The sequence below is a fragment of the Varanus komodoensis genome, unplaced genomic scaffold (genome assembly GCF_004798865.1).
Source record: "Varanus komodoensis strain SLA01 unplaced genomic scaffold, ASM479886v1 scaffold11, whole genome shotgun sequence".
NCBI lineage: Eukaryota > Metazoa > Chordata > Lepidosauria > Squamata > Varanidae > Varanus > Varanus komodoensis.
This window is the reverse complement of record NW_025335317.1, coordinates 26,225,582-26,248,292: the sequence shown is the minus strand read 5'-3', so window position 1 is coordinate 26,248,292 and position 22,711 is coordinate 26,225,582. Positions and strand designations below refer to the sequence as shown.

The 22,711-nt window shown below is 39.0% G+C and overlaps 2 protein-coding genes across 2 annotated transcripts in view; one reads left to right on the top strand and one right to left on the bottom strand.

The window, feature by feature from the left end:
- Nucleotides 1-22,711, top strand: part of PDE6C (phosphodiesterase 6C) — a 50,115-nt gene that overhangs the window by 24,285 nt on the left and 3,119 nt on the right. The window contains exons 2-21 of the mRNA XM_044420652.1: nt 1,259-1,411; nt 2,321-2,410; nt 3,457-3,597; nt 3,938-4,012; nt 4,106-4,170; nt 4,260-4,326; nt 6,748-6,795; nt 6,975-7,124; nt 9,376-9,519; nt 9,611-9,679; nt 13,580-13,726; nt 14,995-15,102; nt 15,211-15,320; nt 17,593-17,680; nt 19,248-19,348; nt 19,986-20,093; nt 20,180-20,243; nt 21,347-21,421; nt 21,507-21,590; nt 22,233-22,386. Of these exons, the coding sequence (XP_044276587.1) occupies nt 1,259-1,411; nt 2,321-2,410; nt 3,457-3,597; nt 3,938-4,012; nt 4,106-4,170; nt 4,260-4,326; nt 6,748-6,795; nt 6,975-7,124; nt 9,376-9,519; nt 9,611-9,679; nt 13,580-13,726; nt 14,995-15,102; nt 15,211-15,320; nt 17,593-17,680; nt 19,248-19,348; nt 19,986-20,093; nt 20,180-20,243; nt 21,347-21,421; nt 21,507-21,590; nt 22,233-22,386 (2,041 nt within the window). The remainder of the gene's footprint in view (nt 1-1,258; nt 1,412-2,320; nt 2,411-3,456; nt 3,598-3,937; nt 4,013-4,105; nt 4,171-4,259; nt 4,327-6,747; nt 6,796-6,974; nt 7,125-9,375; nt 9,520-9,610; nt 9,680-13,579; nt 13,727-14,994; nt 15,103-15,210; nt 15,321-17,592; nt 17,681-19,247; nt 19,349-19,985; nt 20,094-20,179; nt 20,244-21,346; nt 21,422-21,506; nt 21,591-22,232; nt 22,387-22,711) is intronic.
- LOC123018225 (protein FRA10AC1) overlaps nt 19,528-22,711 on the bottom strand; it is a 37,732-nt gene continuing 34,548 nt past the window's right edge. Inside the window, exon 15 of the mRNA XM_044420084.1 lies at nt 19,528-22,318. The gene's annotated coding sequence lies outside the window, so the exon portion shown is untranslated. The remainder of the gene's footprint in view (nt 22,319-22,711) is intronic.

The following is a 22,711-nucleotide window of genomic DNA, read 5'->3' as shown; positions in this document are numbered from 1 at the left end:
GGTGGCTACTTGTGAATCACCAAAAGAGAGGACACGGGAGGACACATAGTTGTGTAATATTTGCATGTGCCCATTTATTCTGTAAATGCAACTTACTACTACTACTACGACTATACTGTACCTTGCATCTCATGATAGTGAGGAAGACTATGGCCAGGTGACACATGTGCCTTGTTCATTCTATTGTGCTAGGTGCGGTTGATAGGCAGCTTCAGGCCCACTTCTTCCTTCTGATTTTTTTTTTTAATTTTCAACTGGAATTGGACTGCACAGCCACTCAAATGAAAGATACCTTCAAAGTAGAAGACAACCCCTTTGACAACCCTTCAAATAGACTGTAAAGAGGTCATAGCATCAACCCACAGACTTTCCCCCAGCCGTCAAATATTTCCTGTATGCCCAACCATTGGCCATGGTGGCAGGGGCTGATATTAGCTGTAGTCTAAAACATCTGGAAAGCATCATGTTGTGGAAGGCTAACAGCGGTCATTCTAATATATATCAAACTGTCCCTTTTTTCTGCCTTTCAAGACTTACCTGCTTCTGTATTTTATTTGAGCAGTATTCCACATGGACTACATAGAGCAGGTATATACTGAAATATTATGGAAATCAACCTTTTGATTCAAGTTGGGCAAATTGTGCATTTGTTGGTGCACGCATGCCTGAGTTCAGATTCTCTTCTGCTCCTTTTAGAAGGGACAGAAGCTCTGTGCAGATGATCAGTTGATGTGCAAATAAACCTAGAATGGAGTAGTTCAGAATTGTGCCTGTTTGCCCACTCTCTAACCCTCACACACTGCAGAAGGCTATAGATGATTCACAAACACCATTTTTTCCAGTATATAAATTGCATAAAGGAAGCATATGTATGTTTGGGTATATGTATGTATACTTTTAGGCAAGTGGTCCTTTCACTGCACTGGGAGTCAATGGAAGTCACCTCAGCCCTTTTCCATGTGACCCATCTTACCCAAAAATAATGCAAACTGAAGTGATCCATAAGGTTGCTGCTATATGTATGTCAGTTACAAGACTGACATTTCCTTCTGGTGGTGGTGAATCCACATACAACCATGTAAAAGATTACCATATCATTGCGTTACCTTGTGGAAAACACTCTCTCTGACTCAGAGAGAGAAAATATGATCTTCCTCTGTGAGGTCACATGAGCAAATGTTGCAAATTAAAAGTGCCAAATAAATTACTAGTAGTAGTACTATTTGAAAAACTAATGAACTGCTCCTGTATATTTCAGAACAATCATTTTTCTGACTTTTTGGATAAACAAACTGGTTATACAACAGTCAATATGCTGGCAGTTCCCGTGCTGCAAGGCAAAGAGGTTCTTGCTGTGTTCATGGCACTTAACAAGCAAAATGCCCCTGAATTCTCTAAAGAGGATGAAAATGTAAGTATCAACATTGTTTTTAACAGAACATAATGACCTTCTTAACAATAAAAAGTAACATGGGTCTCAGTGGCCATGGTGAGTTCTGATGTGCCTGTTACCCTTGTGAATATTTAAACTGCAGCAGGTGGTCAACAGAGCTTATTGTGATGCATAAAACCAGGGAGAGTGGCTTGTAGCCATGGGCAGCAAGGTCTGTGGTGGGTTCTTGGGTTAGGAATATTCACAAGGATGACTGGCATGTGCTGAAACTTACTGTGTTTATTGAAGCCAGATTGGGCACTAGTGATCATAGACTCCATAGACTTTCTGAATAGACTCCAGAAAGTGACTTAAGCTCACCTGATATTGTGGGTTCTTTCAGATGGAGGGGTCCTAGACCTAACAGAGAGCATCTTCTTGAGTAATGAATTTTCTATACAAGCAAAAAGACAAATGAAGCAAGGAGAATATGTGGGAGGATTTCATGTGGATAACAACATCAGTAACCTCCTTAAAATTCAGTGAAGGTGGCAAGTCAATTGTATTTGCAAAGCCTTATCTAGAAGCACACAATACTGTAGTGGAAACTGTTCAATCTTGTACTTGGCTGTTAAGAAGTCTCCCTGTGTTCAGTGGGCGTCTCCCTTAAAAAGTTACTGTAGTACTGTAGTCTTACTGGGAAAGCAACTGTTGGAATCCACTTGCAGATCACTCTGGTCTTTCAAAGGAAGAGTGTGATTTAAGACTAAAAGACACCGTTGACTAAAGTCCAGCCAAAGTTAAGTATTCTTAAGGCCCAGTTGACTTCCACAACAGCAAGACAACCATGTGCTTAACTATCCAGTGAAATTGGTTTAACTTAATGTGTTAACATTTGTATGGATAATGTTCATGATCATTTGTCTTATATTTTTGGTTTCATTGCAGGTCTTTAACAAATACATTGATTTCCTTGCACTTGCTTTAAAACAATTCCACACAGCATATCTGTACAATATTGAATCCAGGAAAAGTCAGGTAAGTCTTATTAACTAAATCTGAATTGAATGAAAGCCCACATCACCTATATTTATTGCTAAACCATTTTAATAATGTGCTTATACACCTGCCAGAATATCAAAAGAATCTTCTTTACATGACCATTGCTGGGCACCTCCCTGATGTCGGCAGGGAGGGTCTTTGCAGTGGCAATACTTCTTTTGTTGTTCAACATGCCATCTCTACATGCCATCTTCTTGTGAACCAATGAATCAACACCCTCCAAAGCGCCCTGTACTTGGCCGTCCTGCTCAGCTCTTGCCAACTCAAGGCTGTGGCTTCCTTTATGGAATCAATCCATCTCATAGCTGGTCTTCCGCTTTAACTTCTGCCTTCAATTTCCCCTAACATTCTTGTCTTCTCCAGTGTGTTTTGTCTTCTTAGGCTGTGCCAATATGACAACAGTTTCAATTCTGTCAGTTTAGCTTTCAGGGAAAATGCTGGCTTGATTTGATCTAGGAACCACTTGTTCATCTTTCTGTGGGCCTGGGGCATTCACAAAGCTCTATTCCGGCACAATGTTTCAAACACATCAATATTTTCTGGTCAGCTTTCTTCATGATACAACTTTCACCTTATGATGGGGGATACAGTAGCATGGATATGGCAACACGACAGTTAAGGAATATTCTCCCCAGGGAGGCCTTCCAGGCATCTGTGTAATACCAGATTTCTCCTGCTCTTGCCAGGAAGACTAACTGGCTGTTGGGTCTAACTCATGGTGGGTTATGTCATCTGGGTTTAGGTGACACAATAAACCACCCCAGCTAACACCAACCCTAAAACAGCCCAGAACTGCCAGTGCCACAGGCAGCCTGGGCTGAAAAAGAAACAAGCCACTCTTAAAGAAGCAGTCCTGTTCCCATGACATGACAACCCACCTACAATAACAAACCATGTTGTGTTTTCTGAACCCAGTTGTTCTCTCCTATAGTTTCTGTTTCCCACAAATATCATTTCTATTGATTCTTGTTATTACCCACAGTTTTAAATATTCTTTCAACTTCCCCCTCTTTCTGAACTAGATGCTTTTGTGGTCCGCTAACAAAGTATTTGAAGAACTTACAGATATTGAGCGACAGTTTCACAAAGCACTGTACACTATTCGAATATATTTAAACTGTGAAAGGTATTCTGTTGGACTGCTGGACATGACGAAAGAGAAGGTAATTTTGTCATAAAAAATAATGTAGCTTTCCTCACCCAATCCTCATTGCTAGACCTGTCTTTATTTGAAACAAAGGAACAGGAAAATTAAAATATGTCTGCAAACATGTTTATTTGAAAGTTAACTTCATCAAAAGCAATAGAACTTGCTTCATATGATAAAATATTCTTTGACTGGGGATCTTATTTCTCTTTTCAAAAAGTAACAGGTACAACAAAACTGTGCACAGAATCAGAGGCCAAAGTGCTGTTTTCTACTGTCTTGGTCATTTTAGAATCCATTTCCCAGTTGCTGTTTCCATTGGAACTTCTTGTTAATTTCTTTGCAATTATTTCCAGGAATTCTATGATGAGTGGCCAATTAAGCTGGGTGAAGCAGAGCCTTACAAAGGACCAAAAACACCTGATGGCCGAGTGAGTAGAAATCTTTTGTCAGTCCAAAACACATTTTTTTGCAGTGCTGCTTGCTTACAGATTATTACAGTGCTTTCTTCCCTTTGTATTTAGGAAGTCAACTTTTACAAGATAATTGATTACATTTTGCATGGAAAAGAGGAAATCAAAGTCATTCCGTGAGTGCTTATTGTCAGTCTGTTAGATAATAGCTAGTTGTGCTTGTTTATGCCAAATGTGATAATTTAATTTCATTCTCTCCTTCAAGATCACCTCCTGCAGACCACTGGTGTCTTGCTAGTGGATTGCCAACATATGTTGCTGAAAATGGGTTTGTAAGTGTCAAACTTTCATTTTATACAGTGTGCATGTCTGACAAATGTGTTTTGTGTTTGATTTATTTTTATTAAAAGAATCATTAAATCAATCACAAATTGAAACCAAGGTTTATGACAATGCAAGCCAGGCCTCTTTCTGATTCCTGCTGTTACATTTTTCCACACACGTAGTCCCAAGTAAAATTTTAAAAAGACAAATAGTGCAAACCTGTGAATGTTTCCCTGAAGTAAGACCCACTAAGTTCAAAGGAACTTACTCTTAGGTGAGTACATGTAGGGTTGCAACCCAAAACAGCAATCCTCTACCCATTTATCTGGTGCAAACTCACTGAACTCGGTGGGATGTCCTTCTCGGCAGCTATGTACAGTAAAGGATTGCAGAGCAAGTGTCTAATCCCTTATGTGGTGCCCATGGCCACCATGTGGCTGTGGATTCCTCTCTTCGCATTTGCAAGGCTCTGTGCCCCTCCTGATATTTTATTTTTGTAAGATTATTCTAATTACTTTTAAAATGGGGCAGGAGAGAGGCTGGCTTGCTGCAAGACAAATTGTCAAGCTCCAATGCCACTTTTAACACACACACACAAGGCTCTGTGAGCCTTGGATTTGGGGGCCTTTTTTCTAGAATAGGGTTAGGGTTAGGATTAAGACCTCAGTCTTAAATCCAGATCTTAAATCTTCCCCATGCTAGCTTCATTTTTGATCAGGGATTGAAAAATCATTGACAATGAAAAAGAATACAATAGCTGCCAGACGCACATTTAAGTAATGTCCATTTTGGCCTTAAATTACATTTTGACCTGACTTGCACATAACATTACTTCATCTTTTATTTTGTCCATGGTTGGGCATGGTTTGTTGCTCTGTCAAGGTTCGTCTGACAGACAACTGAACAAAGCATGGCTTGTTTGTTTCTTTCCTTCTTTGCCTAGATCTAGGTCTTTGAGGGAAAAACACTCTCAGTGATCTCCCTCTCCTCAATGAACCCACCTTCTCCTGTGCATTGTCACCAGCTGCTATTGTTCCTCCTCCTTGCTTGCCTAACAGGCAAAGATTAGGAAACAGAAACCATTGGCATCTACTGCTCCTCCATCTCACCTCCACCATTGTGCAGACCAAAACAAGAGGCAGGCGCACAAGCAGGCTGCAGTGGTGAAAAGGAGGAGCAAGTCCATGGGGCTTTCGTCAGTGAGGTTCTGCTGGAGTGTAGGCCATTGGCAAGTATCCAATAATATCTATATTTAATGCTGGCCTTGCTGCTTTATCCCTGAATCACAAATGCCTTTTTGGCACTGTTCTACTGGCATGTTTTTTTTCTTTTGTTAATCACTCTTACCTGCTGTCTCTGTAGGTTAGCAAAACAACCCATTAACAACCTATGGTTCTGGGTTTACATGTAATGACAGCTTATGGTTTAAACAATCCAGAGGTCACAACCAAACAACAAACCATGGATTCTCTTTCTAGGTTGTTCATGGCTAACAAACCATTATTTGTTAGTATAGCTGGGCGTATACAACATAAATTCAACAAGCCATGGGTTAAATAAACCATGATTTAGCATTGTGTGTGACCCAGATAATTTTGGATGATCAACAAGCTTGTCTAAGTAGCTGTGCATGCCATCTCAGTTTGTGATGTATGCTGAACCTAGTTTGTGCAAGGGGCGAACAACTCTCAAAGTCTTGTTGATTATTTGAGGGCTGCTTTGTCCTCAAATAAATCATGCTCCCTTTCCTGGGCTCTACCCCTTTCTCCTACCTACCAATCATTTGCTGGTTTCTCAGATTTTTTTTGGAAGTTTTTCTCCATTCTAAAAGGAGGAAAATGCTTCTCCTAAGGCTCTCTCAGTGTCTGGAAGAGCTTTAGCTAAAATATGCTGCTATTGGTTTCGACCTCTCCTTTTTACCCTTTGATACCACCCACCACTGGAATGTGATTCCTGAAAGCTTCTCCAAATTAGAATGTAGCCCTGGGGTGACAGACATTCTGCATTCCCATCTAGACTAACCAGGAGTGTCAGTGTGGAGGAAACACTAAGCAGGACACACAACCATTTTATGCTCTCTGCACCCACCCCAGGGAAGCACTGCAGAAATAAGGATGAGGCTTTTATTCTGAAATCACACTCATTCAGAGAATTTTATGGGAACTCCAGGTGATATTGTCTCCTATTCGTAACCCTCCCATATTTTCCCATTACTACTGCCATTTTCTTTTTCTTATCCCAAAATAAATAGAAAGAGGCAAAGCCAGAATGTTGTATTATGCACAATATATTTGGATTGGCACAGTTGTAGGACCCAACAGCTTAGAATATCCTAAGAGAAAAGAGCCAGCCCTCATTTGGTGTCATCTACTGTAAAGACCAGCATTTAAATGTAGAAATGTTTTTATTGAATTCCTTTCTTTTTCTAGATTTGTAATATGATGAATGCACCTGCAGATGAATACTTCACATTTCAGGTAAGCTCTTTTATTGTGTGAACAAACAAATACGTGATACTGAGATGATGGCATTTTAGTCCCAATTTTATATGATTTAGTCCTTCTACATTTCCAGTTATGACATGAACATTCACATAAACACAGACTATCTTTTAAACAAAGCATGTGTCGTTGGCTTTTCTTTTGCTTTTCTGCAGAAAGGAACATTTGATGAGACTGGCTGGATAATTAAAAATGTCTTGTCCTTGCCTATTGTCAACAAAAAGGAAGAAATTGTTGGTGTGGCTACATTTTATAACAGGAAAGATGGGAGGCCCTTTGATGAATATGATGAACAGATTACTGAAGTAAGATTTATATTGTTAATTTATAAGCAAGCATGAGATGGAGAAATTATCTTTGTATGCCCTATAGGCCTGCAAACTTAGTTTCATCAGTAGATTAATCAAATAAAGACAATTTTAACTATTGGACTTGAGCATTAAGCTATTGCTTAATGGCTTGTTGATATAATTGGAAATAAAAAATCACACAGCATTTATTATCTCGAGAAGCATGCATATTTATTTAATGGTAATATATAAATGTACTTATTTAAATAATTAACTGCTTAAAAGATGGATGGTTAATCAATTAATATTATTCAGCTGGGTAACAGTTCAAATTCTGAAATATTCTAACCTGGAATATTTGCTGTGAATCTATGTGCCTGTGATGTATGTAATATAAGTATAAATTTGCATGTCATTATTTGTGGGATAGTAGTTGGCATAATACAATGTACCTTAGGCATTTCATGTACTGTCCTATTAAGCTTGGTTAGGGATGTCAAGATAATCTCTGTTGACCGAAACAAATTGGTGTTAATTTTTATAAAAGCTGGTTCCAACCTTTTTTCTAAAGATACAGAGCAGAACAAGTAAGCCCATTAGCTTTGCTCAAGCTGCCCTGGAAAGTGTAGTATTAAAAAGCATCTGGAGCTGTATTACAGTGTGCAAAAGGAACACACAAGAACATGGCAATATATGGAGTTCACAAGTAGAAAGACAGCCCTAATGACTGCAGTACAGTTTCTCAGGGAAAGGAAAGGATCACTTTGTACCTTGGTTTGGGGTTTAAAAATGGTAAATTGCATGGCATCAGGGAACTGGGTTCTGCTTTATGCACACATAAGAGATTGAGAGCTTTTCTACTCAAGGTCATTAACTGGCTGCACTGAATTTTGGTTTTGTCACAGCACTGAGATCCAAGCACTACATGAGGCCTATTTTCTTTGCATCTTTTTTGCTACACCGTGGTACTGAAGAATTGCACAAACACGCAAGATGAAATTGTACTTTCTTTTGCTTTGACAATTAAACGTTGCATGTTCCTTGTTCTAAAAACAGAACACAACAAAAAGCTGTTAAGTTGTTAGAGACTAGCTTGCCAAAAACATTGGTTAGACCAGGGCTGTCTTAACGCATGGGCCTGATGGGCACTTGCCTGTGGGCCCCATACTAATCTGTGTATGTTAACCCTTGGAAAATTGGAAAACTTCCAAAATTAACAGTAGTTGTAGTTGTCATTGTCATAGGGGCACCAGTACACTGCTTTGCCAGGGCCCATAATGCTGTTAAGACGGCCCTGGGTTAGTCATAGAAGTGAAACTGGAAGGTTACAGTGTCATCTAAAGAACCAGTAAACTATTGTGTATAGGGACTGATGAGCACACAGTAACAATTTATGTAGAAAAGTCATTACATTTAAACAATTAAAGAGATGGAAGGAAAATAAGTAATTCTTAATACAGTCATGCAAAGGGTTGTGTAAACAGAGGAAATTGAAAAGGAATTTCAGTTCACGGTGCAACATTCTCTCATGAAATTGGCTTAGTGCCCTCAGAATGGCGCCTTTGGAGCCAAGTCATAAACCATAAAAATACAGGACAACGTCCAACATCACACAACTACAAAAGGACTTCCTTCCTCTGCTCTCAGCTGCAATCCACCCAGATCTGCAACCCACCCAGATCTTCTCCTGAGATTTCTGGGCCACACAGAACATTGCAGGGATGCCATATCTGTTCTGGCGGTATTGTCCTTTTCGCTGGCAGACACAGTGGGAAACAACCTATCTAATATATACAATAGGAGAAAACAACATACTCCTATATTGTTAGAGACTAGCTACGCCAATCAGGCAAAAGCCCACCACTGATGTGCTAGCCTCACTCAGCAGCATATTGGCAGAGTTTTAGGTGCCCTTCTTATGTAGGAAACCTTACCAGATGTTTGGTGGCCAAGGAGGCTTCCTGACAGAGGATGAAACACATTTCCTATATGCTTGCCTAGACATGGTTGTGGAATGTGGTCGGACTGACAGCTGTGTGATTATACAACTCACTGGCTATTTGTTTCCTTCTTCATATGGGGCATCACTGAAGGGTCCTTTACCATATTGTGTGTATGCATATGAATGTTGCAAAGCCAGTGTATAATACTGCTCTTGCAGTGCATAATGTGCCTTTCCACATACCCAAGGGCAATATTACTTGGAATAAACTGTATGGACCAAACCAAAATACTGAAATAGTTTTCTCTCTTTTTACTATGTCAGATGCTTACACAGTTCCTTGGGTGGTCTGTTTTAAATACTGACACTTATGACAAAATGAATAAGCTTGAAAACAGGAAAGACATTGCTCAGGAAATGTTGATGTACCAGACAAAGGCAACAAAGGCTGAAATCCAGAGCATATTGGTGAGTGTCACCTAAGTTCTCGAGATCAGAAGTTATAGGATCTCACTGCAGAGTCAATTGGGCTCAGTATCTTTCATTTGTTTTTTGTTAGAAATACAAAGAAAAACTGAATGTAGATAATATTGAAGACTGTGATGAGAAACAACTAATCAAAATTTTGGTAAGTAGCTAAAAGTATATGTACATTTAATATCTTTGTTATTTCAAAAAGCATCTGAGTGTGTGAAAAAATCTAGCACTTTAAAGGCATTAGAATTAATGTAGAAATATTTCTGGCAATCTATTAGAACACATCTCTGCACTCTTTTTCATTTCATTTAGTAAACATAATTTATAGCCTGTTTTTCCTCCATAGTGGTATGGATAACAATGAAAAAACTACTTGAACCTCTGTCTTTTGGCCACATTTATTTCCAAATGAAATAATACAACCTGCACTGTTGAAAGACAGAATCAGATACCAGAAATCATTTGCAAGGGGACTGGAACCCCCATTTGCAAAGTTACATGTGTAATCATAAAGCAGTAATCTTTGCAGTATACCTGTGAACACAAGAGAAGGTGTATGACATAAAAGTACAGGAAAGGTCTTCTAAATTGGTTTGGTTCTGGTACTTATATATGACAAATCTGATTGTGTTATTCTAACTTGTTCCTCTGCAGGGATCTTTCTGTGATATGTCTATTCTCTGCCTGTCATTCATTTTAGTCTGGAGTGTAGTGCAATCAGGAAGCATTGGACAATGCAGGTGATGGGACTTCAGGCAGCGATTGGACTGGATAAGCGTAGTTTCATCTTTCTCTACCATTCTGCCATGTCAGTTACCACTGACGTCTTCCTGAGTCCACTGTCATGTACAGCATGACAGAATGAGCCCTAATCAGCTTGTTGCTCTAGCTGTGATAAGACAGATCACTCTATGTGTTTTCCAATAGTATTCCTATAAGAAGTATTTGGAGTTGCTTACATGCTTGTGGAGGATCTGTGTATTTTAGGAAGTGTCAGGGATACTACTGAAATACTTTTACTTTTGACACAAAAATGCCATTTTCACCAGTAGTCCATATCCTTTGTAACAGGGGTGAGAACAATTTAAGCTTGCAGGATCTAGTTAGAATTTGGCTGGAACCAGATGCAAAACACACAGACACACACACACTTTGAATTGAAGAATTTTGAGCCCAGGGATTTTTTAGCAGTAGGATCGGACAGAGCTTACAGTTCTGTTGCACAACAATCTACACGTAATTAGTTACTCCAGTCTTTTTTTAAACTTCTGTAGTATAGTTTAGGATGGGATGGGAGAGGAATTGTTTTTCTTTTAATATTAAAAACAGAACAGAAAACTGGGAGTAAGAAATCCCAGCCAATCTACTGTTAAATCATCCCAAGATCTACCAGTAACCGCAGGTCTATGTTAGGACAATCTGATGCATTAAAAAAGAGAAAGGATCTAATGAAATTTCATCAACAAATAGATTAAATGTCTACATAAAGTTTGAACCATGATAAATTGGGTTGCCCTTACATCATCTTTGTTCCATCTAAAAAAAACTAAGATACTCCTATTTTTTGGAATTATCTGACTGAAATATTGGATTGAAACATCTCTAGAAATGAATGCAGATTTCTGGTAGCAAAAGGCATTGGAAAATATCGTCTGATCTTTCATGTACTGTCACATATAACAACTTTGTTCTATTAGAATACTTGAAATCTGAGCTTGTTAATGATATAGAAACATAGAAACAGAGCGAGTCAGAAGGGGCCTCCCAAGCCATCTAGTCTGACCTCTGGCACCAGCTGGCTCAGCTCACGACATGCCCACCACATGCATGTCCAGCCTATCTTTGAACACCCTCACCAATGGGGCCTCAATGACGTAGGTGTTGTAACTTTAAAATTGTCATTGTTCTAGGAATGACTAACTCCTGCCTTTCAACTTGAACCAGAATGAATATAAGTGGAAACCTTCTCGTACTCATAACAATAATGATGCTGGTGATGGATGGTGGATGATGATGGCAGTATTATGTCATCATTTTTCTAATATTATGTTCAATTTTATTTGCACACAGTACACCCACTGACAAGCAATATTGGTATGAAACCAACCACTGTATGAAACATGTTAATTCTAGATTTTGTTGCCCTACTGGGTGACTAATGTCAGGAGTGTGAGGAGTAGGACCGTGTCAATTCTTCTGGACTTCTAAGGGCCTTTGATGCTGTCAGCCATAGTATCCTTCTGGATAGGTTGTTTTGACTGGAATTTTACAGTGATTCCATTTGATCATGATTTGGTTTCTATATGGATGGTTGATTCCAGAAGGTGGAATGGGAGGACTACTCCATGTATACTATGGAGTTCCATAGGGTTCCGTTTTCTCTCCTACACTTTTAACAGGTACATGAAAACACTGAGTGATTTCATCCAGAAATCTGAAGTGAGGTCCCATCAGTATGTGAATTATGCACAGCTCTATTTCTAGTGGAAGTGCTAAACCAGTCCTTGAGCATGGTAATGGACTGGAAAAATGCCAACAAGCAGGGTTAAGATGGAAGAGCTGTTGCTAGGTGAATTGTCTGGCTGAGTGGTATTCCTAATTTTGGACGGGGCTGCACTTCCTCTGAAGGGAAACATTCATGGTTTTGGGTGAGCCATTGGAACATGGAAGCACCTGGGAAAGTTTGCTACCTGCATCTCTACCTGGACTGAAATGCCCATTAACCTCTAGGGCATCTGAGAGGCTGCATGTAGCTTTCAGGGAGACAGCCTGTTCTGTGTGGTACCCTAGCTTCCAAATGCTTTCTGCAGAAAAGCTGATCTTGCACTCCCCTCTGACATTTTTTTCCATGCAAATACGTTTTCATTTGCCCATCCTTTACATTTTTGTAAAGGATGGGCAAATGAAAATGTACATTTTACATTTTCTAGGGGGTTTTCTGGGGGGAGATATTTTTACTATGAAGTTATTTTAAACATATTCTTATATCCATCAATTCAAAGGTAAATGTAAATGCCATAGTTCAGTGGAATCAGTAGAAGACAGGCAAGAACAAGTATTTCTGATGATGGAGAAACATGATCAGAATGATCCAGCATGACTGCAACAATTCTTCTACAACATCTTTAAGCTCCATTTTGCAAATAAACAAATTTGAGGCTAGAGAAATTCAGTAGATGCAAAGTAATGAAAAAAGGGTCTCTTTTATGGTTTTGCCCCTATCACTTTTCCCTCTGGTCCCACCCACCACTGAAATACAGCACCAACAACTTCTCTGAAACTGAATTTGGCTTTTGAATTGAGGTTCCCCATCTTCTGATGCAAACACACTCTCACACACATATATTTTTGTCCTAATTTCAGGTCTAATAGCTCTCTTAGATTTTTGAATTAAAACAAAACCTGTTTGACCACACATGGACATGGGGTTAATATACATGCCAGCGAGCAGCCATCCTTCTTTCGCCTTGCACTGTCTCAGTGCCTGGGGCATGTGTCGTCTTTACTAGTCAAAACTAGGCCATATACTCATACAACTGCACCAGGCTGAATGCCATTTACTACACCAGTAAATCTCTGAGTTTTGTTGCTTTGCCTGGGACTGCAAAAAGATAGTATCATTGTGGGGATGGCATTCAAGAACATGACAGGGTTTGGTGGACTACATGCAGTCTTGAGGAGAGGGCTTGTCATGAGATTTATAATTCATTTTCAACCTATAATTAATAATCCATGTAAATTATGTTGCCTAACTTGAGTGTATACCTCAGATTTTAACCTGCAAACTCACCAGGAAGCATCATTCCACAAATGCAGAAACCCACTTTTCCCTCTTTAAAAATAATTTGGAAGTACTAAATAGTTTAACATGCTGTACTGATTTTTGAAAAAGTGTTATTTGAAACATGAGAACTGCATGTACATAAGGTCTTGATTCCAAGTTGTTGTCAAGGCAACACTCCTACACTAAAGTTAAAAGCTGAAAAATTTAACTTGCTTAATCTCTGTCACATGTCAAACTGAGAAGATCTCAACTTTTTTTTCCCAACAGAAGGAAGAATTGCCTGATCCACAGAATGTAGAACTTTATGAATTTCGTTTCAGTGATTTCCCCGTTACAGAACATGAGTTAATAAAATGTGGGATACGACTATTCTTTGAAATAAATGTTGTGGAAAAGTTCAAAGTACCAGCAGAGGTCAGATTTATTTCCCTTTGTTTTCATAAAGCCTGTTCCTTATGAAACAAATGACAGCTCTGCATATCTGTATTTATTCTACAGCAGCAGAGGCTGACATTCTTGGCCAGTGTGCCCACATTTCAAGTCCAAAATATGAGACAGATCTATTCTGGTGTGTGTGCTACAGTATATAAAAGTTGGAGAAGAAGGGCTTCTCCACATGAGGCACTGATCCCATGGTTTAGTGACGCTTCTTTTTCTGTTTTCATTGTGGGAGGAAGAGCACATCCTTTTAAACATGTCTCTCCACCTCCCAGGTTTATTTTTTCTGCCTTCAGACAGGTTTTGTTAAACAACCTCAAGGTGGTGTTGCAAGTGTGAAAAAATACATTTTCTAACACTACCTAGTGCCATAGGAACTAATACTGCACTTTCTTTGTTTGAAAAAAAAGCCACAAACATGACTGGAAAGAGAACAGAGACCCTGGAGGAGGAGGAGATCATGAAACCAACTTGCAAACTTCTCAGTGAGGAACCATGTGCACACAATAAATGTCTTGTGTAGAGAAGCCCTAAATGAGAGTTTGCAAAGCTAAAATACAAGGCAATCTTTGAAAAGAGAAAGCATGCAAAACAATAGGAAAAACTAATTCATACATGTTTTCATTTTTTGTTCCTGTCTGTCCCAGACTGTACACACATGTGCACTATCATCATGTGTGAATAGGGAGCTCATGGATCATGCATGTGACAATTCTGCATGTAAGACACATTTCTTGCAGACTTGTGTGACAGTATTGCTACTTCTGATATCCATGAGCTCCTCATGAGTTGCTGGAGGCAACCTTACCATAACATAAGACAGAGTGATAGATCTGACACACTTCACCAGCAAGTTCTTTTGGGCAAGTCCTCCTGAAGTAGAAGCTGTTCAACAAGCAGTACTTTGGTGCAACTCACATTAATTTCAATAAGGTTTATGTAAGAATACTGTGTAAGAAAAATAAAATGTCATATAATCTAATCAGAGGTAAGTGTATGCATGTGTAGGAGGTACTGCCTGAACTTTCTGCCTCAGGCAAAAATACATTTTGGAAAGTTATTTGCACAAAGACAAACTTGAGAATAACTGGGAAGCTTCATAAAAATTAATACTGTCTGCACAAGCCTTCATGTTTATGATTAGAAATTAGCCACCAGTTTACCAACTGTAGTGAAATTATTTCTTATATAGTGTATACAGGCCTTAAAAGTACAGAGAATTAAGTTCCTTTTATTGTCCACAGGTACTGACAAGGTGGATGTATACAGTCAGAAAAGGATATCGCGATATCACGTACCACAACTGGCGGCATGGCTTCAATGTTGGACAGACAATGTTTACCCTTTTGATGGTATACTTTGTTATTCTGGATCTCTGATTAAGATGCTTTTCATGTAAAACAAATTATAAAATACAAACCAATATGCAAAGGAAACAACAAACTACTTCTTTTTTATAGACAGGTAAAATAAAAAAATATTATACTGACTTAGAAGCCTTTGCTATGGTAGCTGCAGCCTTCTGCCATGACATTGATCACCGAGGAACCAATAACTTGTACCAAATGAAGTAAGTACTACTGTTAATTTACTAATCTGTGCATTTTGAATATCCATGTTTTTAAATGAAGGAAATGCAATTTCACATACCTAAACCATTCAATTCTAAGTTACATTTGTTCGCTGTAACTTCTTTTCCCTATGTATAAACACACCTAAGGATGTGCAGACAAGTACAGTTCAAACTTGTCCAACTTCTTCAAATTCTACCTTTGTCTTTATCAGGCTGATTTTTTTTCTTTTCACATGAAATTTCATGCATTCATTCTTGCACATTTTCCCAATAGTACACATCATTTGTATGCTTCTTTGAAATGCATGCATTCGTCTCCCATTGATTAAAGTACTTTTCTGCACAATTTTCAGAAGTGTGTAACCTCTCATGCACATTTTAAAAATGTGTGCATACTTTCTAAAGCATATTGCAAGCACATTGCAAATCCTGGAAATGTATAGATGTTGACTACAGATTGTGTCTAAGTCCCCATTTGTTTTGAGAGATGCAAACCTGACCTGGTCAAACACAAATTGAAACAAATTTCTCCTACATTCCTCATTTGAATACAAAATAAGAACTCTATTGGATCAGGACTATGATCCATCTGACCTGACTTTCTGGTCTTAAAGCCTTTGGAAAGCCACAAGAAAGGCATGAAAGAAATAGCTCTTTCCCATTACTGTTCTGCAGGTACAGTTTCTTCTTCACTGACTCTTATCCAGGAAGCTCTTGGAAGATTTAATTTTTCATGAATTTGTCACTTTTTCAAGCTATCTTAGTGGTAATTCACAGTTTTATATGATAATGACAATCTCCGTACTTATGGCTGAGAAAAGAAATGGCTGCATCTTCTGGAGTTGAGGACGAACTACAAAAAAGCTTTGTGGGCCTGGGTCCCACATCATAACTACAATTTTTAAAAATCCTGGGTTGTTGTGTTTATGGCAGGGTATGGGTAGATGATGTCTGACTGTCCCCATCGCAAGTGGAAGCAACCAGCAATCTAGGATACTCAATTCCTGGGTTGTTTAGCATGACATTCGAGCCGTGAACTGTAACACTGGTCTACAAATTTTGGGAAATTATTGACCTCCAAGATAAAATGTGCTAATTCTTGCATATTTTGATTAGATGAATTAGAAAACAGGTGATTAAGGTGCTGGTTGGCTAAAGTTTTCAAGACATTTCACAAGAAAGAATTATACACAGGCGAGTATAATTGCCTACAAGGGAGGGAGGTACCTGATGATCATGATGCCTCGCAACTTCTCAACAAAGTATAGTAGAACAACAAAAATGGTACCACATGGAAGTGTATAAATTTATCTTCACTTTGAGACTAAAGATTATTGCCTAACTGTAATTTATTGTTCTTTTATTGCAAGGTACATTTGATTTGGTCAAATCTACGCATCATACAGTTACATTTGGTGGCTTATGAAAGTGTCATTGCCTAACATTTCCAAGGAACAGTTGCATGAAATTTTCCCTCAGAAGCCAAGATGCCTTGAAACTGTGTAAACAATGCAGATAACCTCTGCTACATTTGTGCATCTCAGAAGTTACATTTGCATTTCAAAAGTGCAGTATGCTGCCAGTGGTAGAAAAAGGCATACCACCTATATTTTGGATGCAAACTAGGGGATCAGGACAAGAGTTGGGCCCCTCATTATTGTTGCATTACATGCGCAACTTATCTCATTGGCCAAACAAGAAGAAAAAGTCCATGTCTTTTGCAGATGTTAGAGCTTGTCAGTTTTTCATGTAAAAAGCATGAAAATGTTACATGAAAAACCAATAAATGAATGGAAAGTTCAATTCCTATATTGCTATATCACATTTTACAGAAAAGTTATAGAGCATAATCATACATCCCCCTTGTAATTTTGAATTATTCTGATGCAATTTTGACATGAAGTTGTATCTTGGAAACTGGAGCCAATTAATACTCAGGACTTAATTTTCCTTTATTAGTGGCCCAATTCTGGTAAAATTTAGCTACTTTCATTTTCGAGGCTTTCTCCTTATAGACCAGTGTAACTTACTGGGAAAAACAAGTCTGCACTGGAAACACAGTTAAGCCATGCAGCAGGAGCAATGGCACCACACACGAGCATGCCGTACTGTTCACAACAATCCAACTTTTGAAAATAATTGTCAGTATGCTAGGTTAAGATTGGTTTCCTGTTAATTAAAAGTTAGTGTACAGAAATGTACAAGACAAGTGTACATGATTTAGAAAGCATATTGAAGTATTTTAAACAATACAATTATGTTTCAAAAGGTCAGCAGCTCCACTGGCAAGACTTCATGGCTCTTCCATTCTAGAAAGGCATCATCTAGAGTACAGTAAAACATTGCTACAAGATGAGGTCTGTGTCTCCTTTTATTTATTTGTACTTCTTTTGTGCAAAAAGTATTAGTAACGTCTGTATTAGTTGTGACCATGGTATCCTTCTGGATAGACTTGCGGGATTGGGGGTTGGAGGCACTGCTTTGCAGTGGTTCCGCTCCTATCTCAACGGTCGATTCCAGAAGGTAGTGCTGGGGGACCATGTCTCTACGTCATGGCAGCTATGCCATGGGGTACCACAGGGCTCCATTCTATCCCCTCTGCTATTTAACATCTATATGAAACCGCTGGGAGAGGTCATCAGGAGGTGTGGGCTGCGGAATCATCAATACGCTGATGATACCCAGCTTTACCTCTCATTCTCCACTAATCCAGGTGAGGCAGTGGCTGTGCTGAACCGGTGCTTGGCCGAGGTAAGGGAATGGATGAGGGCCAATAAACTGAAACTCAACCCAGACAAGACGGAGGTCCTGTTGGTTGGCGGATCAGGTTTCGGAGAGGGTGGATTTGACCTGGTCCTGAATGGTGCAACACTCCCTCTTAGGGATAAGGTCCGCAGCTTAGGAGTACTCCTCGACCCGGAGCTTTCTTTGGAAGCTCAGGTGACAGTGGTAGCGAGGAACGCCTTCCTTCAGCTTCGGCTGATCAATCAGCTGCGCCCCTACCTGGAGTACGACTGCCTGGCGATGGTGACACACGCGCTGGTGACTTCCCGCCTAGACTTCTGTAACGCGCTTTACGTGGGGCTACCCTTGAAGACAGTCCGAACACTTCAATTGGTGCAAAATAGAGCTGCCAAGTTGCTGACGGGGACGGGGCGTTATGCTCACATGACTCCAGTCCTCCGTCAGCTTCACTGGCTTCCCATTGAAGCCCGGGCCCAATTCAAGGTGTTGATTATGACCTATAAAGCCCTAAACGGCTTGGGTCCTGGCTACCTGAACGAGCGCTTACGTCCGTATATGCCCGACCGCCCTTTGAGATCTGCGGGAGAGTCCCTTCTCCGGGAACCCTCCATGAAAGAAATTAGGAGAGTAAGCACTCGGAGGAGGGCTTTCTCTGCGGTGGCGCCCAACCTATGGAATTCACTCCCCAAAGAGGTCCGCCTGGCACCGTCGTTACTGGTTTTTCGGCGCCAGGTAAAGACCTTTTTATTTAAACATCATTTCAATTGTTAAAACATATGATCTGGCCAGGGCAACTTCTTCTTCCTTCTCTTTCTCCTCCTATATTTTTATTTTATACTGATAATTTTAATTTTGTATTTGTAAATCAATGTATTTTTTGTATTGTTATATTTAATGGTAATTTATTATGTACTATTGTATTTCAATGTATTTTATCATGTTGTAAGCCGCCCCGAGGTTTCGGCAAGGGGCGGCATAGAAATGTTATAACAATAATAATAATAATAATAATAATAATAATAATAATAATAATAATAATAAAACAGCATAATCATTAGATTCAGGTCAGGTCTGCTATGCTTACCTTTTGAGTTTGGATTATTTTGTGTAATAGTAAATGCACTTGAAGTAGCAATATTTTGCAAGCAGTACTGATTTGCAAAAACCTTCATCTTGCAGAGTTTAAATATCTTCCAGAACCTAAATAAGCGTCAGTTTGAAACTGTTTTACATTTATTTGAAGTTGCAATCATAGCAACTGACTTGGCTTTATATTTCAAGTAAGTACTAAATTCTTTCCTGCTAAAATACTTATGAAAATTTAAATTGCGCTTTTATATTGATTTTCAGAATTATGTTATCTTACTATTCACAGTTGCTGCTTCATTGGCCTACTGGATTATTTTTGTAACTATAATAATATAAATAAAACATCCAAAAATGAAACTTATGCGTTTTGTACTGAATAGAACCTTTAATAGTCTAATAGGAATACTGCCTAGTGTGAAAAAGGCAATTCAAGTGTAATGGACACTATGCACTGGTATATATTTAAGATGCCAGAAAACCAAGGATAATACGATTCTGCTGGAAATCAGCTCAATACTATAATTACAAGCACAAAATGATTGTGTGGAAAAACCCTGATTTTAATAAACATATTCATAAAACAGTAAAAAAATATATATAACGGCATAGGAATATTCTGAGTGACTTGTTAATCGAAATCAATGACTACAGCTGATTGCTGAGACTCACAGCATGATCAAACTTTACTTCCCTAATTTCAGTCAGGGCTCCTTGTTCTTGAGCATCAGAAACCAGTTTCAGAAGTCTAACTGTTGCATCTGGAAATTACAGTGCTCAAGAAGGTAATAAAAAACACCCACATGTGTAATAGCCATTCTACTTTCACAGGAAAAGGACTATGTTTCAAAAGATTGTGGATGCAATTGAAAAAATGGAAAAAGAAGAGGATGCAATTAAATATATAAGTATGGATCCAACCAAAAAAGAAGTAATCATGTAGGTCATTTTAATTTTCTTATTTCTTTAATATGGGATACTAGATTTTTTTTTCTCTTTCTCTAATCTGTTGTCTTTATTTAAAGGGCTATGATGATGACTGGCTGTGACTTATCTGCTATCACAAAACCTTGGGAGGTACAAAGTAAGGTGGGTTTCTTCAGAGATAAGTATGACTAAGAATTTATTCACATAAAATATCTAATTCCTTACAGCTTGCAACAATAACAAAGCAGAAATTCATCAATTAGGGAGAAAACCATATGAACAATCCTGCTAGATCAGAACAAAGATCTATCTAGCCCAGACATTCCACTTGCAACAGTGGCCAGCCAGAAAATGTAATGCCCTGTCCTAGGACATGAAAGAGGAAAGTTCTTTGCTATTGTTTGCATGATACAGTAACCCATATTCAGATATGCACTGGATGTGTTCAGATGTCATACTAACCCACTCTGGCAATAAGCCACGCTGAATGGGGTTTTACACAAGAAAGTACAATGTGCCTGACAGACATTAAGTCATCCGTGCTGTTGGTCCCTCTTCCCCCACTGGCCATCCTGAAGGTATCCTGTTGACACCGGTGGAGGAATTAGTTGTTTTGCAATCGCTGCTATGATCATGAACTGCCTGGGACTAGTTGTTGCTTTTTTATTTCTAGATTTTTTTCAGGTAATTGTGAAAACTGGCTCAACAACTTACATGTTCTCCATTTTTGACAGGTGCAGACCGTTCCTTCAATGTGTTCATAGTTGCCAATCCTCTTTTTCAAATACATTTTTGCACAACAAAATTGTTTTTATTTTGACTGAAATATGCACTGCCATATGTCCCAGTCAAAAAACAACCATTGCTAACTTCGAAATCATGTTTGCCCTTTCTTAAACACCTAGAAACTCAGGACAAGGTACAAAATGTGTGAGATGGGGACTAATGAGGTGGTGGAGGGCGAATAACCACACTTGTGTGAAATAGATGCCAATCCCCTCCAATATTCTTTTTTTGTGCAAATACCCCTTAAGACTCATTTTCTTCAAGCACACCTTCTGGCAGCTGTCAAGAGTAACTGGATCTCTTTGTATCCATTTAAAACAGGTGGCCCATGATTCCTGATGGGTGAATGCTAGCTGGGAAAAGCTTTCCTCTCTACAAGGGAAAGCAATGCATTCTTACAGAGAGGGCAGAGTGAATGCTGTTCCAGTATAATTACTGCACAGATCAGAACCTGAAAATAATAATAATTTATTCCCCAGGTTGCAATCATGGTTGCAAATGAATTCTGGGAGCAAGGTGATCTTGAACGAACTGTCCTACAGCAACAGCCAATTGTAAGTAGTTTAACAAATTATACAGTTTTTCTGTTCAAGTAATTGATCATAAACCTATTTCCACTGAATCTTAATTTCTTTATAGCCTATGATGGACAGGAACAAAAGCGAGGAATTGCCCAAGCTACAAGTTGGTTTCATAGATTTTGTGTGCAGTTTTGTGTACAAGGTAAGATATTTTTAACCTATGTTATTCACTTTTTTTGAAATTATGTGCAGTAACCAGTGCTAGCAATTCTAGTGTGCTCAGCATGCCACTATAGCAGATATGACTGCTAGTGCTTGAAGAAAATAGCACTTGCTAGCATAAACTAAGAAACTATCCAAAGTTACTTCATATGACTTTTAGAACAGCATAAGTTAGCAGAGCTCCCTTTCTGAAGTCCCATTGGCTGTTTTTGACCATCTATATAAAGTGCCAGAATCAGCCTAAGGCCTTGGCCTCAGCATCCCCTATTCCATTCCATTCCTCTCTCTTGGCATGCCCCTTTTTCTCCAATTCATGCTGGAAGGGGGAAGCTGGCATGGTTCTTTCTGCAGCAGCTGTGAGGTGGGCAAGGCACAGGCTCAGCCAGTAGAGTCCCAGTTCTGGGACTGCAGGATTTCAGAGTTGGGATTCCAAATAATCCTTTGGCTCCTCAGACAATGCTGGGGGACCATAAGATTGCCCTGAAGTTTGTAACATTAAACTTATGACACTACACTTGTCAAGCTAAAGGTTATTTGTATTTATCAGAAATATCTGTTGCCACCACAAATTCAACATCTTTTTACCATGAGTGGTCATTCCATGAATTGCCTGTTTACTTAGGAATTCTCAAGGTTCCACAGGGAAATTACACCTATGTTTGATGGTCTTCAAAACAATCGGGTGGAATGGAAGTCACGAGCTGATATCTATGAAGAAAAAATGAAAGCTATTGAGGAACAAAAGAAAAAGGAGGAGGAAGAGGCTGCCAAAAAAGGTTAGGCATGTGGAAAAATGTATTTCTAAGCAAAGGCCTTTCCAGCAGTGGAACTCTGGTTGCAAAATGCCCTCTCCAGGGAGGATCACATGATGCCTACATTGTGGTATTTTGCCTGGCTTTTTAGTCCTTCAGTTTTGTTCTTAATTTGTTTTTGTGGTATTAGATCTTTACACAGATGCTGGATTGTACTCTGGTTTAATTCTTTAAGATACTGAAAGGTCTTTATCATACCTAAACATGTTATATTTGGTGGGGGAGTTAACTTTTGCGAACTACTCAGAGTTTTGTCCATTGAGCAACAATGGACAAAACATGGTCCATC